A 22,986-nucleotide genomic window follows, 5' to 3' on the forward strand; every position below is an offset into this window, starting at 1 on the left:
CTGGCATCCAAAAATGTGCCTGCATTTGCCAATGTGGCCATCCTGTCTCTTTTGATAAATGGTGCTCAACTGCCCTTATTAGCCCTGAACCCAGGAAACTAAAGCTACCATGGATTGGGTGGTAGCTCTAGAGTTTCCACAGCTGGTTGCATCAATGGGCATCAGACATGCGCCTACTGACAATGCAAACACAGTTTTAAATGCACATAACATTTCCTTGAGCAATATGAACACCTGGCACAAGATAGCAGCACAATACTCCATAAGTGTTTTTATTTTTCATTGGCCAGTGCAGTGTTTTCATAAAAGGACTACCAGGCAGAGAAGAATCTTAATAATTCAATTAACTGGGGATGTCAAATGTACTGCCTCCCCCCCCCCCATCGAATCCACCTTTCCTTGTCCTTTAATGAAATCTGCAATGAAATCTGCAGGTAGGGTTGCCACCTGGCCGGTATTTTACCGGCCTAGCCGGTAAAACACCCGCCAAGGCCGGGCCTGTATAACAAATGTACTGGCAATGTAGCTGCCCCATATTACCGCCTCCAGCACCGGCCACTGCAAATTTTATTGAAAGATGACAACCCTACTGACAGGGTATTCATGCTGTAGAACCATTTGTGTTGCTTCAGATGAATATTGTGCTACTCAAGCAGGCCTGGACTGGCAATGTAATTTTTCGGGCAAATGCCCGAGGGGCCGCACTATATCTTGTTTAATTGGGCCGGTCCAGAGAGATAGTACTAATTTAGAACTTCCGCATCCGGCGGGCTCCCGACCCAGCTCCTAGCTCCAACTGTGGCCCCGCCCCTCCCAGTCGTCTCTGCTCTCTGCTGCTGTCGCTGCCGTGCACGAGTGTTGTGGAAGCCGAATGTACAGGGCCTCTCAGTCTCCTGCATCAGCTCAGTGAGTACAGACAGGCTGTAGCACACACTACTGTAGAGCAGCAGTCAACAGATCCACATCTGCCCAGTAGTTACTGAGGCTGTGGACAGGTGTGGATTATATTGTGTGTGCTGACTGCTGGTCTGCCTGTGCTGAGCCTGAAGCCCTGAATGTAATGTTCCCTGCCACAGAAAGATGCAATTATCCATTTTTTAAAATACAATTGGGAAAAAAAAAATAGGAGCAAAAGGAGAAGAGGCTGATCGAATAAAAAATATAGGGCCAAACTAAATAGGAGTGAAGATGGGGAAGCGTAATAAGGAATGAACGGAGAGAAAGCTGGAATAAAGAAAAGCTTAATGCTGAAGAGTGGAAAAATGAAGGGGTATGAGAGAGAATTTGAAAAAAATAAAGCAGAAAGGATCCATCCTCTTTCCTTTTCTTTCTGTAATTCTTGCGACAGTGGGCTGTCAGAGTATGAAATAGTTGGTGGCCACTATGTGCCACAAGTGCTGGGGCTAATGGAACAAGGAAGAGATAGATACATTACAAAGGCAGGGTTACAGCAACAGTTAGCAGGAGAGAGACAGGCACTGGAGTCCCTGTGGTATGCCAGTTACAACTCTAGAACTGCTGTAGGCTGAGTTATACAGGGAACTCTGAGTATCACTCATGTATTATAAGGGATAATGTACCCCCTACTGTAAATGATAAGGATATTAGAAGTCACTGAGGGGTTGTTCTGTGACCATATAAAGGCACAAGGCTGCAGGCTGAGTTATACAGGGAACTCTGAGTATCACTCATGTATTATAAGGGATAATGTACCCCCTACTGTAAATGATAAGCAAACATAAATTTAAATGCCCATTGGTATGTATCTTATAGGATGCATTATTAGTTCTCCTTTAGCGCAAGCCCAGAAACTAAAATGTACTCCTTTTGCATTTGTTTATGACATAATATAATATAAAAAAAAAAAAAAAAAAAAGAATATATATATATATATATATATATTCGTGTGTAAATAAAAGACCAGCATGCATTTCTATGTGGGCTGCTTTGATTTTTTTTGCCAGGGCTGCTTTTTACTCCCAGTCCGGCCCTGTACTCAAGTTTAAAAGAGTGGCCTCTTGTTCTTTTCTGTGTGAAAAAATATTTCAGCTGTCTGTGTTTAATGTTACATTTTTACATTGATGTGTTATCAAATCCAAATGAAAATTACTCTAGGGGTGGCTAGGCTCTATCAAAAGGCAAAAGTATACTTTGAACCTTTAAAGGGGTTGTTCACCTTCCAAACACTTTTTTCAGTTCAGTTGTTTTCAGCTAGTTCCCCAGAAATAAACTTTGTTTCAATTACTTTCCATTATTTATTTTTTTTACTGTTTTCCCAAAATCAAAGTTGAATGTCCCTGGCTCTGGTGTTGAGTCTGGCAGCTGAGTAATTCAGGTTGATACATTTCTCAGGAGCTTCTCTAGTATTAGCAACTATTGTATCAAGTCTAACAGCTGCCTGTAATGAAACCCAGAGATTCTGCTCAGCAGGGACAAGATAAGAAATGTATCGCTAAATGTATCAAATTTTGGGGACCCCCCCCTCCTAGAGCTGCTTTAAAAGGTGAAAAATTACACTATGACACATAGAAAATAGAAAGTAATTGGAAAAAGTCGTTATTTCTGGTGATCTATCTGGAAACAACTAGTTGTTTGAAGGTGAACAACCCCTTTAAATAAATAAAGTTCTTCTTCTAAAGGGGTTTAGAAGAGAGCTAAAAGAAGGAAGTTGGGTTCTGTTCTGTTAGACATCTGTTCGCTCCAGCCTTTATAGGTTACATTTTTGGCCAACTAACTATAATGAAAACATTTCTTATTTTGCACATTCTATGTAATTACCTAGTGCCTGGTAGACCACAACCGTTACTTTAAATGTGCACATAGGCACAGATCTCCCTCTCACTCCCTTGTCATTCGCACTCAGGGCAGCCATCAGGGGGGGACAGGGGGGAGAGTTGTAGGGGGCCCCGAGGGTAAGGGGGGCCTGGCCACACCGCACTTACTTGATTAGCTGGGCCCCCCATCTTTCTGAGAGCTGCTGACTTCGGGAAGGCATGGACGTTTAAGGGGCCCTGGCCACCAATTTTGGCCACCAATTTTTTTTCCTCATGTGGGGTTCTAGCCACCAATATTTTTTAATGGGGGGGCCCTGGCCACAAATGTTTTTTTATGTGGGGCCCTGACCACCAATATCTTTTTATTTTTTAATAACATGTGGGAACCCCAGCAAACAATTTTTTTACTGTGTGGTGGGGGGCGGACCAGTGGGGTGGAGAGGGCAGACCTGTAGGTGGGGCTTGCGGTGGGTGCAGCCCAGGGGGCTCAGGAAATTTTGTCGTATGGGGCCCTGTGATTTCTGATGGCGGTCCTGTTCGCACTGCAGGCAACCGGGTCAAGCTCACAAACTAGCTATCTCATTGGTGAGCAGTGACAAGACCTGCTTCCTGTTCTCAGTGCTGGAATACGGTTGGGTGATAAAAAAGGAAGAAAGGAAGGACTATACCATTATTCACTCTCCTGATAAAGCCCACAGCCTGCAGACTACTCACTACCTTCTCATCCTCCCACATGGGCAGTCAGTGCATCAGGTTTTGTTTTATTCTGAGTTGTGGCTGGATGATTAGTTTAGTTCCAGTCTGGGGTCCCACAGCTACTCTAGAGTTATTAATACACTGAATTGTCACTGCTGTGAGTTCTGGGGGTATTATACGTGAAACTGTCTCCTGTAACCCTGCTAAGAGTTTTGGTGGCATTAATACATTGAATTGCTACTTTTCCATTCTGCTATGAGTTCTGGGGCTATTTATACATGGAAATGCCACTGTGTCATCCTACTATCAGTTATGGGGGTAATATACATAAAACTGCCACTTTGCCATCCTCCTATGAGTTATGTGGTACTTATACATGGAATTGCCACTGTGCCATCCTGCTATGAGTTCTGGGGTTATTTATACATGGAATTGTCGCTGTGCCATCCTGCTATGAGTTCAGTGGTCAAGGCCTTTTTAATAAGCAGGCAAATGGGGCATCTGCCCAGTGCCCACTTGTTTTGGGGGCCCACTGACTTACAACTTTTTTTCCCAGTTTTTTTTTTTGCTGGAATAAAGGTAATTTATTTGACCTTTTCTTCTGACCTGGCTTTCAAATGGGGGTCACATAGTAGACCCCCAGCATCCCATAACTATTGTGCTATGGGCTGTATTGTTAAGAGACTACATTTTGTTGTTATTGGTATTTATAACTTACTTATCTTCTACTTAGGTCTCTCCTACTCATACTCCAGCTTCTCATTGAAAATACTACCTGGTTGGTAGGGTAATTTGGACCCTAGCAACCATATAGGTGTTAAAGGGATTCTGTCATGATTTTTATGGTGTAGTTTTTATTCCTAAATTGCACTGTTTACACTGCAAATAATTCACTCTGCAATATAAAATTAAATTCCTAATAAAGTGTATATTTTTAGTTGTAATATTGGTATGTAGGCAGCCATCTCAGGTAATTTTGCCTGGTCATGTGCTTTCAGAAAGAGCCAGTGCTGCACTATGGAACTGCTTTCTGATAGACTATTGTTTTTCCTACTAAATGTAACTGAAAGAGTCGCAATGGGACATGCTGTTCTAATATCTACCAGGGAGCTGTTATCTGGTCACCTTTCAATTGTTCTGCTAAAGGGCTGCTGGGGGAAAGGGAGGGGGTAATATCACTCCAACTTGCAGTACAGCAGTAAAATGTGACTGAAGTTTATCAAAGCAAAGGTCACATGACTGAGGGCACCCTGGAAACTGACAATATGTCTAGCCCCATGTCAGATTTCAAAATTAAATATAAAAAAAACAGTTTGCTCTTTTGAAAAACAGATTTAAGTGCAGAAGTCTGCTGTAGCAGCACTATTAACTGATGCATTTAAAAAAACAAAAAAAAAACATGTTTTCCCATGACAGTATCCCTTTAAAATTTCAAGAGAGCTGCTGAATAAAAAGCTAAATAACCACAAATAATAAAAAAAATGAAAACCAATTGCTAATTGTCTCTGAATAACCCTTTCAAATTTACTAACCTCCGAAAATGTTAGCATTGCCTAATTTGCATACAGCGGGAAGTTAAAGTTGAATGGACGTATATGTTGCAGCAAATACATTACATTACACAAGCCTGGGAAACCTTAATAAAAGGAAATAGAATTGTCATATTGCCCTACACGAGCCCAGTGTATAGTTTATGTGCCATATGTTAGGAAATGTAGGGGGGAAGCCGGTTACCCCCCAAAAAAATTACGCTCTTTTGCATCACGCTGAAAAAAAGAAAATACACTAGCGATTTTTGGGACTATTTTTTGAGGAACTCCTATCAACTCTATTGCACTTCGCCTGGTCTGAGGAGGTGAAGGCAAGTCTGGCGCAAGAGGTAACGTTCAGTAAAATCCGTATCTTAGTGAATTTGCGCAGTTACGTCCATTTGCCAGAGCGAAAATTCGCCTGGCGTTAAGGAGTGAAGTGCCGCTAGAGTCTATCACCTTCGCTAGCGAAGTTACGCCAGTGACCGTTAGTAAATCGGCGAAGTTCCGAAATTACGTCACGCTGGCGAATTTTCACCAGCTTTAGTCACTTCGCCCTTTAGTAAATTTGCCCCTAAAATTTATTTTAAAGGTGCACAACCACTTTAATGAACAGGGAGCTCCACTTGCACAGTTTCATGACTTAATCAGATTTATATTTTCTCAGCCTTACTGCCAACCTGCCGCAAGCACAGAGACTTTCTGTTCATTGGCCATGTTTTAGTGATCTTCCTTGTCTGGGATCATTGGAGTGCTCATTGGCTATTTCTACAGTGATTATACTGGCACAGCTAGGGATTTGCCAATGATCCATTTTTGTAGTATATGTAGTATACTGTCAGATCTGTGGTTAATATACTCATTATCCATTTAATACTGGCTTGACTTTGTTATGTTTTGTTAAAATGGTGTGGCCAAAATGGGAGTGGCTTTACCAAATTCTGTGCCATGCTACACAAGTAAAAAGGTCCCACCAGTTAGCTATTTGTCCAGGGCCCACCAAGACCTTAAAGGGGTTGTTCATCTTTGAGATAACTTTTAGTATGATGTTGTGAGTGATTTTCTGAGATGATTTGCAATTGGTTTTCATTTTTTATTATTGAAGTTTTTTGAGTTATTTTGCTTTTTATTCAGCAGCTCTACAATTTGCATCTTAAAGAAGTTGAGTAGAAGTTTAGTATGATGTAGAAAGGGATATTCTGATTCAATTTGTAATTGGTTTTCATTTTTTATTTTTGAAGGTTTCTGAGTTATTTAGTTTTTTATTTGGCAGCTCTACAGTTTGCAATTTTAGCAATCTGGTTGCTATGGTCCAAATTTCCCTAGCAACCATGCACTGATTTGAATAAGAGACTGGAATATGAATAAGGAGAGGACCTGAATAGCATGATGAGTAATACAAAGTAGCAATGACAATAAATGTTTAGCTTTCCAGAGCATTTGGTTTTAGATGAGGTCAGTGACCCCCATTTGAAAGCGGCAAAGAATCCAAAGAAAAAGGCAAATAACTAAAAGCATATAAAAAATAAATAATGAAGACCGATTGAAAAGTTGCTCAGAATTGGCCAATCTATAACATACTAAAAGTTAATTTAAAGGTGAACCACCCCTTTAAGCAATCTGGTAACTAGGGTCTAAATTACCCTAGCAACCATGCATTTAGTTTGAATAAGAGACTGGAATATGAATAGGAGAGGGTCTGAATAGAAGGTAATCAGTAATAAAAAGTAACAATGACAATACATTTGTTGCCTTACAGAGCATTTAAAGGGTGTCAGTGATGCTTATTTGAAAGCTGCAAACTATAAAAATAAATAATAAAAACCAATTGAAAAGATGCTTAGAATTTCCCGTTCTATAATATAATAAAAGTTATCTTAAAAGTGAACCACCCCTTCGTACTATAATATAATAAAAGTTATCTTAAAAGTGAACCACCCCTTCAAAACGGCGGTGTCTGGGATATACATATGGAAAACACAGCAGCACCTGACACACCGACTCTAAACACAACTTTGGTTGGTCAGCTGTAAGTTTACGCCCGAGCACGTACTGACGTCACGCGCAGCCGCGTTGACAACGAACATGGCGGCGCCCTGTAGAGTTAGTGTTTTGAGTCAGCAGTTCTAAAAATTTAACTCCTGGACAGCCCCTTTAACACGGGGATTGTCCCGGGAAGCCCTGGGTATCTGATCAGCGTATTATTGCTGGGGGGATATGGAGGGGTCGGTTGGCAGTGATCTGAAGGGGAAGAGTGTGGAACAGCTGCTGGAGACCCTAGAGAGACAAGAGAAGCTCGTGAGTAACAGGTAATTGTCAGTGTCTGCGTCATGTCTATTCCCAGTCGTACTGTGCGCTCTCACGGCTACACCCGAGCTTCTTGTAACCAGTTATCTTTCCAAGCTGTGCTGCTGTCATTTGTTTATTCTAATTCCTACTTTAACAGAAGTGATGCCTTAGTAGCTGCAGCGTTCAACACGCTTTACATGGCGAAATTTCATTGGCTCCATAAGGAAAGTGAGGCCAAAATGCTGTAAAGTGACATGTGCTGACTGTATGTGATATCACTGGATACATTTTATGCTATGGAACTTTACTGGCACTAGTCCAATGAAATCTGGACCCCTGCCCTCCATAATCCCTCCTCTGTTGCTTGCAGCATTGTAAAGCACTTTCTGGCTTGTACTTGTCTTTTAATGTCATCATTTGCCTCTCTTTATGCCTGTGCTGGATCCTGCTAGCCTTTTACCTCTTGGCTCTGGTACTGAGACTTAAACTCTGATACCAGCCCTAGGAGTGGTGCAAAGACCCACTGGAGCAATGATTTAAACGTGTCAATAGCCCTCATGTCTTTGCCTAAAACCATTGCCACCAAATGTTCTTTTCCTTTAGCTACAGCTCTATCCATGTATTCCATCTCACATTTTACTGAATGTGCTATGGATCTGTAACTAGGGTTGCCACCAAAAAATACCTTCCTATTATTTATAATTTTTCCCTATTAATAACATTGGGATCAACCATCATTTTTACCGGCCAGGCCAGTAAAATACCAGCCAGGTGTATCTGTAACGGAGTACCTGGCAGAATCAAGAACAGATGTAAACATGTCCTATAACTCCTGAAAGGCTTTTTTTTTTTTACAAAAAAAGTGCCCACAATGCTCTCTTATTCTGCACCTGTAGAAAAATCTGAACAGGTGTATTCATTTTTTTGTACTTACCAGTCAAAAGGTGAACATAACCAGTACAGATACAGCTTTCTCATCAGTATTGTGCTGATTGGTCTAGGACAATCACATGTCCGTCATTGTGTTCCCTGGCAGTGGAACTTCCTCACGGCATCAATAATACAAAGTTGATCGGACTAATGATGATGAATTAAAGCTGTATTATTTACCAAATATTAAAAGTGCGTAATGTCCATTACTACTGCCGCGTTTCGTGCCCTTCGGCACTTCCTCAGAGTATTCATCATCATTAGTCCGATCAACTTTGTATTATTGATAACCAGTACAGACCCTAAATGCTAAATTATACTTATTAAGCAAGTGACTAGCACTAGAGAATAAAAAAAATAGAATAGATTTGGCAGAGTACCAAACTGAATCTGAATTCTAAATCGCATATGCGCAGGAAAGATGAAAAATGACCACGCACTGTGCACACGGTTAAAAAAAATGATTTCCCTCTTTGTGTGACGAAAAGTTGCATGATTTTAAAGGAACTGTAATACTAACAAATGAAATTGTATTTAATTATTTAAAATATAATCTACAGACTGGTCATTTCCCTATGGGACCAGACTGTAAATTATATAGTGGATAATGTACCCCCTACTGTAATTTATAAAGATATTATGTCACTGAAAAGTTATGTGACCATATATGTGACCATATTCTGACGCAAGAACGCGCTGTTTATAAGGATATAATACACAAACGCTATGAATATCTTGTAAATTATATCCTTCTAAACGGTGAGTTCTGATGTCATCAGTTATGAGTTCTGATGTCATTTCTGTCACATGACTCACTGAAATGTATGTATTATAATAAATAAAGTACCCCCAGTTGCAAAATATGAGGATATTAGAAGTTACCTCGGAGTTCCATGACCTCGTGTTTTTATATGGTCATGAAACTCCTCTGTAACTTATAATATCTTTATAATTTAAAAGAGGGGGTACTTTATTCACTATATAATGCACTGTTGGCCTGCAGTGGTAAAACTGGTGTGTTTGCTTCAGAAGCTATTCTATAGTTTATATGAAAAAGCTGCTGTGTAGCCATAGAGGCAGCTATTCAAAGCTGTAAAAGGAGAAAAGGCACAGGATACACAGCTGATAACAGATACACTCTCTAGTATACAATGCAATTCTACATAGCTTATCTGTTATCTACTATTTGTCTTGTGCTTGAAAGGGGTTGTTCACCTTCTAAACACTTTTTTTCAGTTCAGTTGTTTTCAGATTGGTCCCCAGAAATAAAGACTTTTTTCAATTACTTTCCACTATTTATTTTTTACTGTTTTTCCAAAATCTAAGTTAAAGTTGAATGTTTCTGTCTGTGGTGTTTGAGTCTGGCAGCTCAGTAATTCAGACTCTATATTGTTACAATTTTGCAACATTTGCATTTCTCAGCAGCATCTCTGTAATATTAGCAACTATTGGTTTTATTCTAACAGCTGCCTGTAATGAAACTCAGAGATTCTGCTCAGCAGGGACAAAGATAAGAAATGTGTCAACTAAATGTATCAATTTAGAACAGTTTGCAGGGTTGGCGACCCCCCCCCCCCGAGCTGCTTTAGAAGGTGAAAAAAGACACTTTACACTTCAATGTTAGAAAAACGCTGACACATAAAAAATAGAAAGTAATTGGAAAAGGTAGTTTTTTCTTGCGATCGATCGGAAAACAACTAGTTGTTTGAAGGTGAATAATCCCTTGAATAGCTGCCCTCGTGGTTACACAACAGCTTGTTTATATAAACTAATAGTCTTTCTGAAAACAACACACCAGTTTTACCTGTGCAAGGCAACAGTACATTATTTTATCATTACTTAAAAACACTTTAATGTTTTGATCTTCTTGTTTGCCAGACACATGGATTTGGCTGAATCTTGCTGAAACATACAGAATACCAAACCATAGCCTTAATTCAGTGCATCCCTAAATCATACCAAGGCCCCTAGAGCAGTAGGCAGCAATCCTAACTACTGTGCAATTATGGAAAGTTTGTACCTGCTATTGGGCAGAACATAGCATTCCTTGAAAGTGAAAAGTAATTTTGAAAACTCACTGAGCAGACCTATGCTGTGCTAGTTCAAGCATTTTCTTTTTGGAGTTCTGCAGCCTAATGTATCCTGAGCCAGTGGCTCTCTCAGTTGACTTGGATTTGCCAACTGTTTGTATTCAATCTTATTGTTGAACTAGATAACTATTCTCTATTCCTTTTAGCATTCCTTTAGCTTTCACATGCCTTCTTATGATGAAGCCTGCTGGTTTTCCATTCTTACAGCATTTTTTATGTCCAGACTTTTTATCCTAAGTAACCGTTATTCTGTTTTCACTTCTAGGCCCTGTTTTAATAACCATGGCCCATATCCCAATAAGCCACCCTATACTTCATGCTCTGTGCAACAACCAAAATTGTTTATAAATCCTATGTTGATTATAAATAACTGTTTAGCACTAATAAATATTGTCTATCTTTAATTTAGGAAGTTTCTTGCTCGACTGCCTGACAGAGGAAAAAAAATTTTGGAGTTCACTGAAAAAGTACGACTTGCTATTGCAGAGAGTGAGGAGTTGAAAAGAACAGGAGATCTTTTAGCTGCATTCAAAGGGGACTTCCAAGCAGCTCAAGGCAAGAAAAATAAGACCAATAAAAGAGTGGAAGTGGATTTACCATTAGCACCTAACACTTATTTAGCTGAAGAAAAGTCCAGCTCTCCTCAAAATATAAATGGTGTTGCAGGTCCATCAAATTCCACTGAAGAACCTTCAAGATGTCACTCTAGTAAGACTGAAATAACTGCTGACCACAAAGATGATCATAGCTTCAATGCTGACACATTGGCTAATGATTTAGAGAACATTCATATTAAAGATGGTGTGGAGGAAACAAACCAGAGAGCACAGACGACCTCCTCTTTGCAGAGAATAAATCTGCCGTTTTTAAATGCAGCAAAGACAAAACCTCACTATATTGCAGTAATAGAAAACAGAGCACACAGCCCAGTTAAAAAAAAGGAAAAATACAAGCCCAGCAAGTAAGTAAAAAAAAAATGCACACAGATTATAACAACATTTAATTCATTTCTCCATGGGATGTGTGTGTTGGTAAAACATGACTGACATTAAAGGGATCCTGTCATCGGAAAACATGTTTTTTTCCAAACGCATCAGTTAATAGTGCTACTCCAGCAGAATTCTGCACTGAAATCCATTTCTCAAAAGAGCAAACAGATTATTTTATATTCAATTTTGAAATCTGACATGGGGCTAGACATTTTGTTGATTCATTTTTTTCCCCATGACAGTATCCCTTTAAAACTTATGGGGCATATTGATTCTGATGAAACCTGTTTCCCAATGGTTGGAATTGTTTTCACATTTATTATTAAAGCAGGTCAAGTAGCCAATCATGGTAGCTGCTTACCCCCCCCCCCCTCCAGAGAAGTTTTACTTTTTCAGCATCAGTGCAGTGGAGCAGGGCAATTGTGGTGTTAGAGCTCAGCAATACAATTGAGCTTTATCACCTCTCTAAATAATAATTATTCTGACAACTCTGTATGCGATGGAATGAATCCTTGCTGTATGAAAATCAATTACATTTGACATTGGTCAGTACCAATTGCTAGGTTTGTTCCCAGGGACGGTGTTCCTGTTGGGAAAAACTATACTTGCCAGCTTGAATTGTAGTAAGGCAGTGCCAGATTACCTTGCTTACTTGTTACTTATTTTTACTTCTTCCTTATTTTAAAGGAGAACTATCATGAACTATAAACCATACTATTTCTCTCACTTATATATAACATTAATTAGTACAATGAAGTCTATACCCAACTGCATCAAATTTGTGTTATAAACACACTTTCTTATACATTTTCTAACAGCTCTCCAGATCAAGCATTTTCAGAATCTAAAAGTAGGAGTGTCCATTCAATTCAGCAACATTCACTTAGGCCCACCCATGTTCCCTGAGTCATATTTCCCCTCCATCATCCCCTAGTAACAGGATATCTGTGTGCAACACTTCTCTGTTTGCAGAAAGGCAGATTATTGAAGAACTGCATTTGTGCCTGTAGTTTGGTTGACACAGAAAATAACTTTTTAAACGGATTGTAGAGGATCATTTCAGCAGCGCTGCTCCTTGTTCGGGCGGGGACCATGTATTGTTCACACCTCTAATCTCCCCCAGTATTGATCATGTCTATAATCTCCCCCCAGTATTGTAAAACCATGTACTGTTCACACCTCAGACCCAGACTGTAAGTGACTGCATTGTTCACCTGATCAAACCTCAGACAAACTGCTTTGCTAGGAACATAACAATATATATATATATATATATATATATATATATATATATATATATATATAGAGATATATAGAGATATATATATATATATAGAGATATATATATATAGAGATATATATATATATATATATATATATATATATATATATATAGAGATATATATATATATAGAGATATATAGAGATATATATATATATAGAGATATATATATAGAGATATATATATAGAGATATATAGATATATACAGTAGATATATAGATATATAGATATATAGATGCAGAGGTGAGATAAGGCAAATGGTGAATGAGCTGGCACAAACCAGATCACACTACAAAAATAGATGTAGTAAAAAAAGTATTTTATTAGAACAAAAAGATCACAACAGAGGCCTTATGCGTTTCATGCCATGGGGGCACTTTGTCATAGGCTATGACTAAGTGCCCCCATGGCACGAATCGCGTAAGGCCTCTGTCGGTTTGTGCCAGCCCATTCACCACTTATTATTTGTTATATTTCCTTCCTGAGCTCCACATACATGTCCTTTGCAATTTTTGACAGATCTTTACATTTACTTTGCTGATATCTTAACAGAGTGCTATTCTGCTGATTTTTTTTGCAATTGATGATGCAAGGGAATAAAAACATTAACACATAGCAACCATTAAGATTTTTTTTTAAACATGTGACCAGTAAATGCTTCCTGTTTGGTTGCTATAGGTGACTGTTCCTGGGCAAACTTAGTGCCTTTTATTATATAACCACATATGTATGGTTATGTAAATAAAAACAAGGTGGGTTGTTAAAAGCTATTTTATATGTGGAAGCATCCTTGTTTTGTTGCCCCAAATAAGACATCTTTGTACCTTTAATGTTATAGGTTTCCATCAGGTTCAAATAATTCCTCGCCTAGCCAGTCACCAGGAGGAAGGGAACTTACAATTTCTGCGGAGGAGAGAAGAGCACAGGATAAGAAACACTTGGATGATATCACAGCTGCAAGGCTTCCACCTCTTCATCATGCCCCTTCCCAGTTACTCCCATTAGAGGAGTCCATAGCTCTCCAGTTAGCACACAAGAAGACTTTTGAGGTGATTTTTGGTTACTGTTTGCTATATGATTTGACTTTTTTCCCAACATAGAAATGATAAATTATAGAGGCTTCTAAACTTGGTTTGAGAACTGGGGGCAAAGAAACTGAATAACACAGAGCAGAAACAAAAAGGAGAATACGTGAAATGTTCTGATGCATTGACAAATCAGCTACTTGATAGTGGTACAGTTTTAGACAACAAATCTAACTGCATTAGTAGAATCAAGCAACCCGTTAAAACAATGTATTTAAAAGACCCCTAATGAGGGATATCTGTAAACTGAATGAATATAAAGTTGCTGAGGGACAGTGCCGGGTCAGCGGAGAACCAGCACTGCTACTGCAGAGTGAGTACACCCCAGGTGTATGGTCTATCTATTACATTACATTGAAAGCTGAATGAGCCACATTCGAGTTTAAAGATTTAGTTTGTGCAGTGCATTGACACTGTTTAATATTTTAGTTTAAAACCTTTTATCAGCAAATTATTTTCGGCAGTGGCCCTTCTTCTGGAAGCCACTGCAGTAATCACAGATAATTTCACTGTGCAGTAGGCTTCTCCAGTCACAGCCAAAATCTATACTGGGTCCCTGTATGCAAATGAGGCCTTTCCAGAAAACATCTGTCATTTAAAGGGCACCGGTTGGCAAAATATAGTATCTCCAACCAAAGGTGCAGGCTAATAGAGTGCCCACTCTAGTTGGGGGTAACAGATTTTTTTTTTAAATGCCCCCTGCCAGCGCTAGGCCATCTGCATCGGGAGGGAGTTCACAGTTTGAGCAGCCATGTTGGGACACACGCATAATGAAGATTGTTGCAACTTGCTCATTATGACTCCAGAAGCATGGTATAAGCATTCGCTCTGACTGACATGGCTGCTCGCATTTTGAGCTACCTCCTGTTGTGAGTGTCCTAGTGCTGGCGGATGGGGGGGAAACTATTTAAAAAAAAAAAAAAAAAAAAAAACTATTGTTGCCCCCAACTGCTTTATTTGCCCGCACCTTTGGATGGGAATAATATATTTTGGCCAACAGGTGCCCTTTAAAACAAATCAAGGTGGCCACCCATTTCAGTGCCATTTACATACATATATTCTGTACTGATGTGCACATTCTAGGGGCAACCCCAGGCCTCTTAAGTGTTGGGTGGTATGATCTGAAGAAAATGTCAATTTAGAGAAATGTGATGCATTGTGTGTTTTTCATTTTTAGGAACAACAAGCCAAGCTAGCAGCAGGGAAACTTCTGGAAAAGCTGAACATAAAACTGGTAAAATTTAACCCTGAAGGGGATTCCTACATGAAATACAGGCATGTGAAAGATGGAGAAGAAGAGGCATGACCGAAACACTTGCTCATTGGAACACCATTCTTTATCACTGTGTAGGAAGATGTATTACTGGCAAGGCCTGTAATGTAATATAAGTATTACTGAAACCTAATAGGATGCAAAATATGCAGTTTGTTTTGACAAATCAACTATTAAGGCTTAGATTGAAACCTGTTTTAGTATTTACTTGTTACTTCTCTCTCTCTCTATCGTCTTTTATTGAGAATGTTTCAGTGTGGCTTTTTAAGTACAGGTATGGCACCTGTTATCCAGAAAGCGTGGGACCTAGGAGAGATCTTTCTGTTATTTGGATCACCATATTGCTAAAACAACAGCATAGTACTAGTCTACTTAAAAGTCACTTTAAATACATTAAAATAAAGCCAATACATTATTTTGCCACCAGTAAAGATTACTTTATATTTTAGTTGGGATGTAATGCAAGGTACTGTTTTTTTTTTAATTACAGATAAAAAGGAAAATATTTTCTGAAATTAAAATGGGTTCTATGTGAGATGGCTTTTCTGTAATTCAGAGCTTTCTGGATAATGGGTTTCTGGATAAGGGATCCCATATCTGTTCAATACACCATAAAGCGAAAGCGAAGATTCCCAGTTTCTTTCTTTTGTTCCTTTATTCTATCCATTCATTCATATTATTACTCTCCTTTTTATTTAAATACATTTGAACTCCCTTATAGTTGTAGTAGTCAGGCTCACTGATTTGCACTAATAGTGGATGTCTGTGCATTTAGTTGCAATGTTATGCAGTGGTGATATGCCATGTATATGTAATGATACAACCTACTGATAACATCCTTCTACCAGCAGATTACATAAAGCTTGGAGTATGGAGATTTCTCCTATGTCTTCCTTGGTTTGTACTTGTTTCTCTTGAAACTTGCAACTTGTTTAATATTACAATAAATCATTTTATTTTTCTACCTATCACTACTAGGACTGCATTTAATTGACCTGTTCCATGGATAGCATGATTATATTGTAGGACTTTCTGTTACATTGCAAATTTTGGTGAAAGCTTTTGATTTAGGTTAGGAGAACAGAAGTGACTTGAATCCTTCAAGGCTTATCGCCACTGCATGAAGGATTCTACTCAAAGTAATTTTGGTAGTACTGTTTTAAAGGAACAGTGCAGTGTAAAAATCAAAACTTGTTAAATAGATAGGCTGTGCAAAATAAAAAATGTTTTTAATATAGTTAGTTAGCCAAAAATGTAATGTATAAAGGCTGGAGTGACTGGATATCTAATATAATAGCCAGAACACTACTTCCTGCTTTTCAGCTCTCTAACTCTGGGTTAGTCAGCGACTTGAAGTGGGCCACATTGGACATATCTGTTAAGTGAGTTGATCCTCGGCATGAAGCTCAGATTCAAAAGCAACAGTTATGACCCATGTGCTCCCCTCCTCAAGTCACTGATTACTGCCTGGTAACCAATCAGTGGAAACCAAGAGAGCTGCAAAGCAGTAAGTAGTGTTCTGTTCTCCAGCCTTTATAGATTACATTTTTGACTATATCAGAAACATTTTTTATTTTGCACAGCCTATCTATTTACCCAGTTTTTATTTGTATACTGAGCATTTCCTTTCAGTTACATACATTATTTTTGCAGCTAATTTTGCCTCCATTTTGCACTTAATTTGATCATAGGACATCTATTTAAAAAAGTAAGTTTAAAGTGTTTGCTCTAAGGCCATTGGCCACCTTTTTCTTGTCCTTGAGTCCCCAACAAAGCGGAGGCAGTATCTCCCCAACATGTTTTATTATTACACTTTATTTATATACCACTGTGTTCCTCAATGATTTGGCTAAATTGTTCATCATTCATATTTGACTCTGCACCAGTGAAGATTCAAATCCAAGAATGACATTCACACATACTATGGTCAATGCTATCAGGAGCCAGTTAACATACCAGTATGTTTTAGGAGTACATGGGGAACCCAGCAACATGTGAAGAACATACAATCTTAAGCCCACTGGGTATTCTGCATGTGGCAATTTATTGCCATTGCAGGCTCCCAATGCATCAAATATGACAGTATATATACATATATTATCACTTTATTGCACTTAAAGGACCAGTAACATCTAATTTTTTAAAAAAAAATTCATTAGCGTACATAGGAAAAAAAACATCAGCTGCTCCCATATGCATGTCCCTTCACTGGCTCCCAATCTCCTCTAGAATCAAATTCAAATTACTAACACTCACTTTCAAGACCCTTAATAATGAAGCCCCTCCCTATATTTCATCTCTGATCTCCAAATACACTCCTTCACGAAACCTTCGCTCTGCTTCTGATCTTCGCCTCGCTTCTCCTCTGATCACTTCTGCCCATTCTCGTATACAAGACTTCTCTCGGGCTTCTGCTTTTCTCTGGAACTCTCTGCCTCGAGCTGTCAGACTTTCTTTCCAAACATTCAAACGCTCCTTAGAGACCCACCCGTTTAAAGAAGCTTATTCAATGTACCTTAATTGATCAATCATTGCTGTATCATAAATCACAAAATTGTTTCTAAAACCCTAATGTCTCAATTGTACCCTAACCTTTACTTTGTAAACTCTAATTTGTAGGGTCCTCTAATCCAATTGTAGTCTGTAACCCTTATCCACCATTTATTCCCTGTTTGTTATAACTAAGGTAAAGCACTGAGTATCTTGTCGGCGCTATATAAATAAATGATGTTAGAAAAAAAAAAACCAAGACAAATTAAACTTTAAAATCGCAAAGCCTTTATTAAGAAATAAGTTACCGAAACTCGGCTTCCGCTACACTTCAGAAAAGGCGACAGGGCGACAATCTATTGTGCGGCACTCCATTTCTCCTCCCTGGCTATCTTCCCCCCTCGCCTGAGGCTATAGTGTTTTTTTCCCTTACACATCTGATCTGGCTCCAGAGCGACATCACTTCCAGTCTATGATGATGTCCTGATTTTGCAGGTCCTGTCAGAAGGTAAGTTACCTATCTGCAGGCTGGGTTGGGTATCGGGTCTTGCTGACTGGACCCATTCAGGACCTTCTGTATCTTCTGACTAAATCCAAACCCAAATTGGGTTAATTTACCAATAATGAATTTCTAAAAAATTGGTGTGACAAAAAGTTGCGTCAAAGTCGAGCAGCAATTCCAGTCGATGCTCTTTTTTGATCTGACGCCTGGAAAACAAGAATTTATTTATTGTCAATGAAAACCAGTGCAAACAGCTTGAGAATCCTGAAGGTTAAAAACATTTTCCAGTTGTTAAAGGGATACTGTAATGGGAAAACATGTTTTTTTCAAAACACATCAGTTAATAGTGCTGCTCCAGCAGAATTCTGCACTGAAATCCATTTTTCAAAAGAGCAAACAGATTTTGTTATATTCAATTTTGAAGTCTGACATGGGGCTAGACATTTTGTCAATTTCCCAGCTGCCTCCAGTAACTAAACTTAGGTTACAGTAATTTCATCATGCCTCTGTTTACTTGTCTTGCTCTAAATTAGTTTTCTCTTTTTTTTTTGGGGGGGGGGGGGGGGTAGCAGTTAGTCAGGTCAGATGAAGGTGCCACAATAAAGTTCTTTCTTTTCCAATTATGTTTATTGGTATTTTAAAGTAAACAGTAAATTTCCCAGCTGCCCCATGTCATGTGACTTGTGCCTGCACTTTAGGAGAGAAATGCTTTCTGGCAGGCTGCTGTTTTTCCTTCTCAATGTAACTGGATGTGTCTCAGTGGGACATGGGTCTTTACTATTGAGTGTTGTTCTTAGATCTACCAGGCAGCAGTTATCTTGTGTTAGGAAGCTGCTATCTGGTTACCTTCCCATTGTTCTTTTGTTTGGCTGCTGGGGGGGGAGGGAGGGGGTGATATCACTCCAACTTGCAGTAAAGAGTGATTGAAGTTTATCAGAGCACAAGTCACATGACTTGGGGCAGCTGGGAAATTGACAATATGTCTAGCCCCATGTCAGATTTCAAAATTGAATATAAAAAAATCTGATTGCTCTTTTGAGAAATGGATTTCAGTGCAGAATTCTGGATTCATTTTGAAAATTTTTTTTTTCCCATGACAGTATCCCTTTAATAGCTTACGTGAATCAATCTGAAATGCTGAACTCACCTGCTTCCACACTGAATACGGTTGTTGAAATTGAAGTTCTATGACTGTGTACATTTCTAAACAAGCAGAAAGATCAGTACATTAAGGTGGGTCAATCCAAATTTGGGGGCTGTAATTCAGCAAGGTTGGTGGGGCACAGTTTCTTGTTGATATTATGGATAATTACTTTTTTGATCTTTATAGACCGTTTTAAGAAGTATGATGTGATGGCAGCTTTCTGTTGTGTCTTTGTTTTTATTCTAATATTAATTGGATGTTCCTCTTTCCAGTTAAAGAGGAAGGAAACCTAGTTGGCGCAAAAACCCTCCCCCCCTCCCATGTGTTGCCCACTCTCCCTCCTGCCCCCTGGCCTACCCGTCCCGCTGGGCAAATGCCCCTAACTTGTTACTTACCCTTCTGCGCTGGTCCAGTCCAGGGAGTTCACAGACGACATCTTCTTCCACGCGATCTTCTTCCTGCTGTGAACGGCGTTTTGGCCATGCGCAGTAGGAGCATTTCGCCGGTACGGATCTACTGCGCATGCGCCAAAAGTCACGAAGTACTTTTGGCGCATGCGCAGTAGATCGTACCGGCGAAATGCTCCTACTGCGCATGCGCCGTTCAAAGCAGGAAGAAGATCGCGTGGAAGAAGATGTCGACTGTGAACTCCCTGGACTGGACCTGCGCAGAAGGGTAAGTAACAAGTTAGGGGCATTTGCCCAGCGGGACGGGTAGGCCAGGGGGGAGGAGGGAGGGTGGGCAACACACGGGAGGGGGGGAGGGTTTTTGCGCCAACTAGGTTTCCTTCCCCTTTAAATGCATCTACTCCAGAGCAGAAACCCAGAGCCACCAGTCAGATATTTGTTTTGATTACTTGCAGCAACATAATCAAAGCCAGTTGCTGATTGGTAAGTATGTTGACTGAAATCTGCTTCCTTGGTTCCCACTGTGCAGAGGTATAGACAGCTGGGAGCAAATCAGAATGACTTTTGTTTTGAATACCATGGAAAACAACGTGTGGATACAATTCAAGAGGCACAGTTATTAAATTAAAAGCCAAGCATTGCTGTTAATTGGCCTTCTATAAAGATATCTTTCAACAAGTCATACAAAGGCTCATAAGAATTGGAAAGATACATTGAGGTGATTATTTTTCAGTTATATTAGCCTGTGTTTATTTAGCTTAGCTTTGTGTGAAATTGAGTGTAATTTAAAGAAGGCTGTCTCACGGGCTCTTACTGGACCACCAAGATTGCCAGGGCCAAAAACTTCCCATATCTTGCTTTTGTAGTCATTTATGTCATGTCAGTGTCACTTCAAATATTTCCCTAATTATGAGGCTCAGTAGAATATTACCCAGATGGCTCCATATGGCTGCCCTCAATCATCTGCCATGACTGGCTCTCTGCGCTACTGAATGGAGAGCTACTGGCTTTTTAAAGGGCAGTGTCTTTAAAGGAACAGTCACTTTTTAAAGAAGTTTCACTCTTGTGAAGAAGCATGATAGAAAAAATCACTTATTTGTATATTAAAAATAAAACATGTAGGATATTGTTACATAACAATGGGGGTATAAGGCAGTACAGGTATATACAGTTACTGTTGAATAGACAGTTGTTGGTTACTAGTGGAGGCTGATTTATTAAAGGAAGGATGTTAGTGGTTTTAGAGCTTTTTGGAAACCAGGGATAAACTCACAAATTCTAAAACCACGATTGTCATTAAATTTATTAAAAGATCCTTCAAGAAAGTGTGAACGAAAAAACAAGTGCTGAACGATGCACAAAGAAACACAAATACCTCTAAAACCTCAAGTTGTTTTGGGACACTTCCTAGCAAAAAAAAAAATCCGAAAACGTCTAAAAGTCCGAATTGATTGAAAGTGGTCCCATCAGATAAACACAGCTCCCATTGACTTCTATAACACCTAGACAACTTTCACTTCATGAAGTTTTGCGTTAGCGGTTTTTGTGGTTTCTACACTTACTGAATCTCAAATTTTTAGAGTGACTAATGTGACTCCAATGTCACATTCAGTGCGGGAAATCAGTCCGAGACTAGTGTAAAGGTGGCCATACACAGATCCGCTCATTTGGCGATGTCGCCAAATGAGCGGATCTCTCTCCAATATGCCCACCTTGAGGTGGGCAATATCGGGCTAGGGCCCAACGATCGGATCCTAACGAATGGGAACGGGCGGTCAGATCGCATCAACAAACAGATGCAGCCGCGCTCCGACGGGATTTTTTGTCCCATCCGATCGAGATCTGGCTGACTTTCGGCCAGATCTCGATCGGGGAAGACCGTTGGGGGAGGGGGGCCCCATACACGGCACTCCCCACATCCCTCCTCACCATCTATTTGTGCGGCCAGTGCACGGGCAGGGAAATCAGGTCCCTCATTCTGGTGAATATAATGCAAAACTTGCCGTAATAACAAAATTGCGCCGTTCTACTTTCTGTGAATATGTAATTTCAAGACTGAAGCAAACAAGATTTAAATGATTTATATAGTGCAAATGAAGTTTATTATGCTTGACATACACAATAGAAAATAATTTTGAATTATTTCTTAAGGTAACAGTTCCCTTTTAAATACTATAATGATTGTGCCGAGTTGCAGTTTTCTGAGGTTTTGTAGGTTTTTCTTTTTCTGGTTAAAAAATCTGAACAAAAATGTAAATTCTTCCCTAAAGAAGGTCGTCATACCACATCTAATAGTAGTCTTTTTGGATCCCACAGAAATTAGCGGAAAGATAATTGCTCCATGGAACAGCTGATGGATGACTTGGATTTGCTATGATGAAATCTTAAGTCTCTAAACACTGGAAATGAACACTGTATGGAGATAATTACATGAATAACAAAACATTGTAGAACAAAGTTGAAATAAGGCGAGTGCTTGCAGCTGACGGGAAGATGCGACACATGGGCAGAGTTTCTTAAACCTGGAAAAAAAACTAAAAATGTACAAATTTCTACAATGTATTTCCATTTTATTGCCAATTATTTATTAGTATTTAAAATAAAACATTTATTTTATTACAGTTTAAATTTATATTGCTTAGTAGTATTTAAATTAAAAATACTATGAAGTATTTTACGTTGTATTATTAATATTTGTTTCTTCTTTTTCTCCCTCTCATCCATCTCAGAAAGTAAATTATTTGATTCTTTGGGCACCTGCAAATCCACACAAGAGACTGAAGCTTTGATTGATATTTATTCTGAGCTATATGAGCTATATGAAGCCTCTAGATTAGACAAGAGACAGTCTCATAGTGGAACTTCTTCTATAGACTGTTTCCTTCCTGCTGTGAAATGTGCTGGCTTCTGCCCTGACAAAATAAACATAAAAAGAGTGCATTGAACCTACCTAACCTACTCATTGTTTGCTCTGCTAATCTGTGATTGCAGGCAAATTAATCAAAATGATTAAATCACTGATGGCTAGGATTGTTCTTGGATATATTATTCCTGTATTCTGTCCCAGTAAAGGTGGCCATAGACTCAAAGATCCGCTCGTTTGGCGACATCGCCGTATGGCTGAACGATCGAATTACGATGCGCCAAGGGGCCCCCATACACGGGCAGATAAGCTGTCAAATCGGTCCAAACGGCCGATATCGGCAGCTTTATCTGCCCGTGTATGGCCACCTTAAGACACAGCTTGAAGGGCAGTTTACCCCCTTGTTTGAACATAAAGTCAATGGATACCATGCCTGAAGAAGGGACCTAACTAGTCCCAAAAGCTCACATTTTTTAATCTACTCAGCCAATAAAAGGTATCACTTACTCTTATTTTCTCTTATATACTTACAATATTTTCTAGTTCATGAATTCAATAGTAGGGTTTGCCACTTTGGGCGACTTCGGAAAACGAAGTGCCGTGAGTGCCACGCCGCAGCTGATTTTTCATTCTAGCAGGCGAA

The 22,986-nt window shown here is 39.3% G+C and overlaps 1 protein-coding gene across 1 annotated transcript in view; it reads left to right on the forward strand.

Annotated features, from left to right (window-relative positions):
* LOC108712935 (myocardial zonula adherens protein) overlaps positions 1 to 15,905 on the forward strand; it is a 73,383-nt gene extending 57,478 nt beyond the window's left edge. The window contains exons 14-16 of the mRNA XM_018255475.2: positions 10,718 to 11,269; positions 13,418 to 13,628; positions 14,842 to 15,905. Coding sequence (XP_018110964.1) covers positions 10,718 to 11,269; positions 13,418 to 13,628; positions 14,842 to 14,970 — 892 coding nt within the window. The 3' untranslated portion in view covers positions 14,971 to 15,905. The remainder of the gene's footprint in view (positions 1 to 10,717; positions 11,270 to 13,417; positions 13,629 to 14,841) is intronic.
* Positions 15,906 to 22,986: the final 7,081 nt, after the last annotated feature.

The sequence above is a fragment of the Xenopus laevis genome, chromosome 3S (assembly GCF_017654675.1).
Source record: "Xenopus laevis strain J_2021 chromosome 3S, Xenopus_laevis_v10.1, whole genome shotgun sequence".
Classification (NCBI taxonomy): Eukaryota; Metazoa; Chordata; class Amphibia; order Anura; family Pipidae; genus Xenopus; species Xenopus laevis.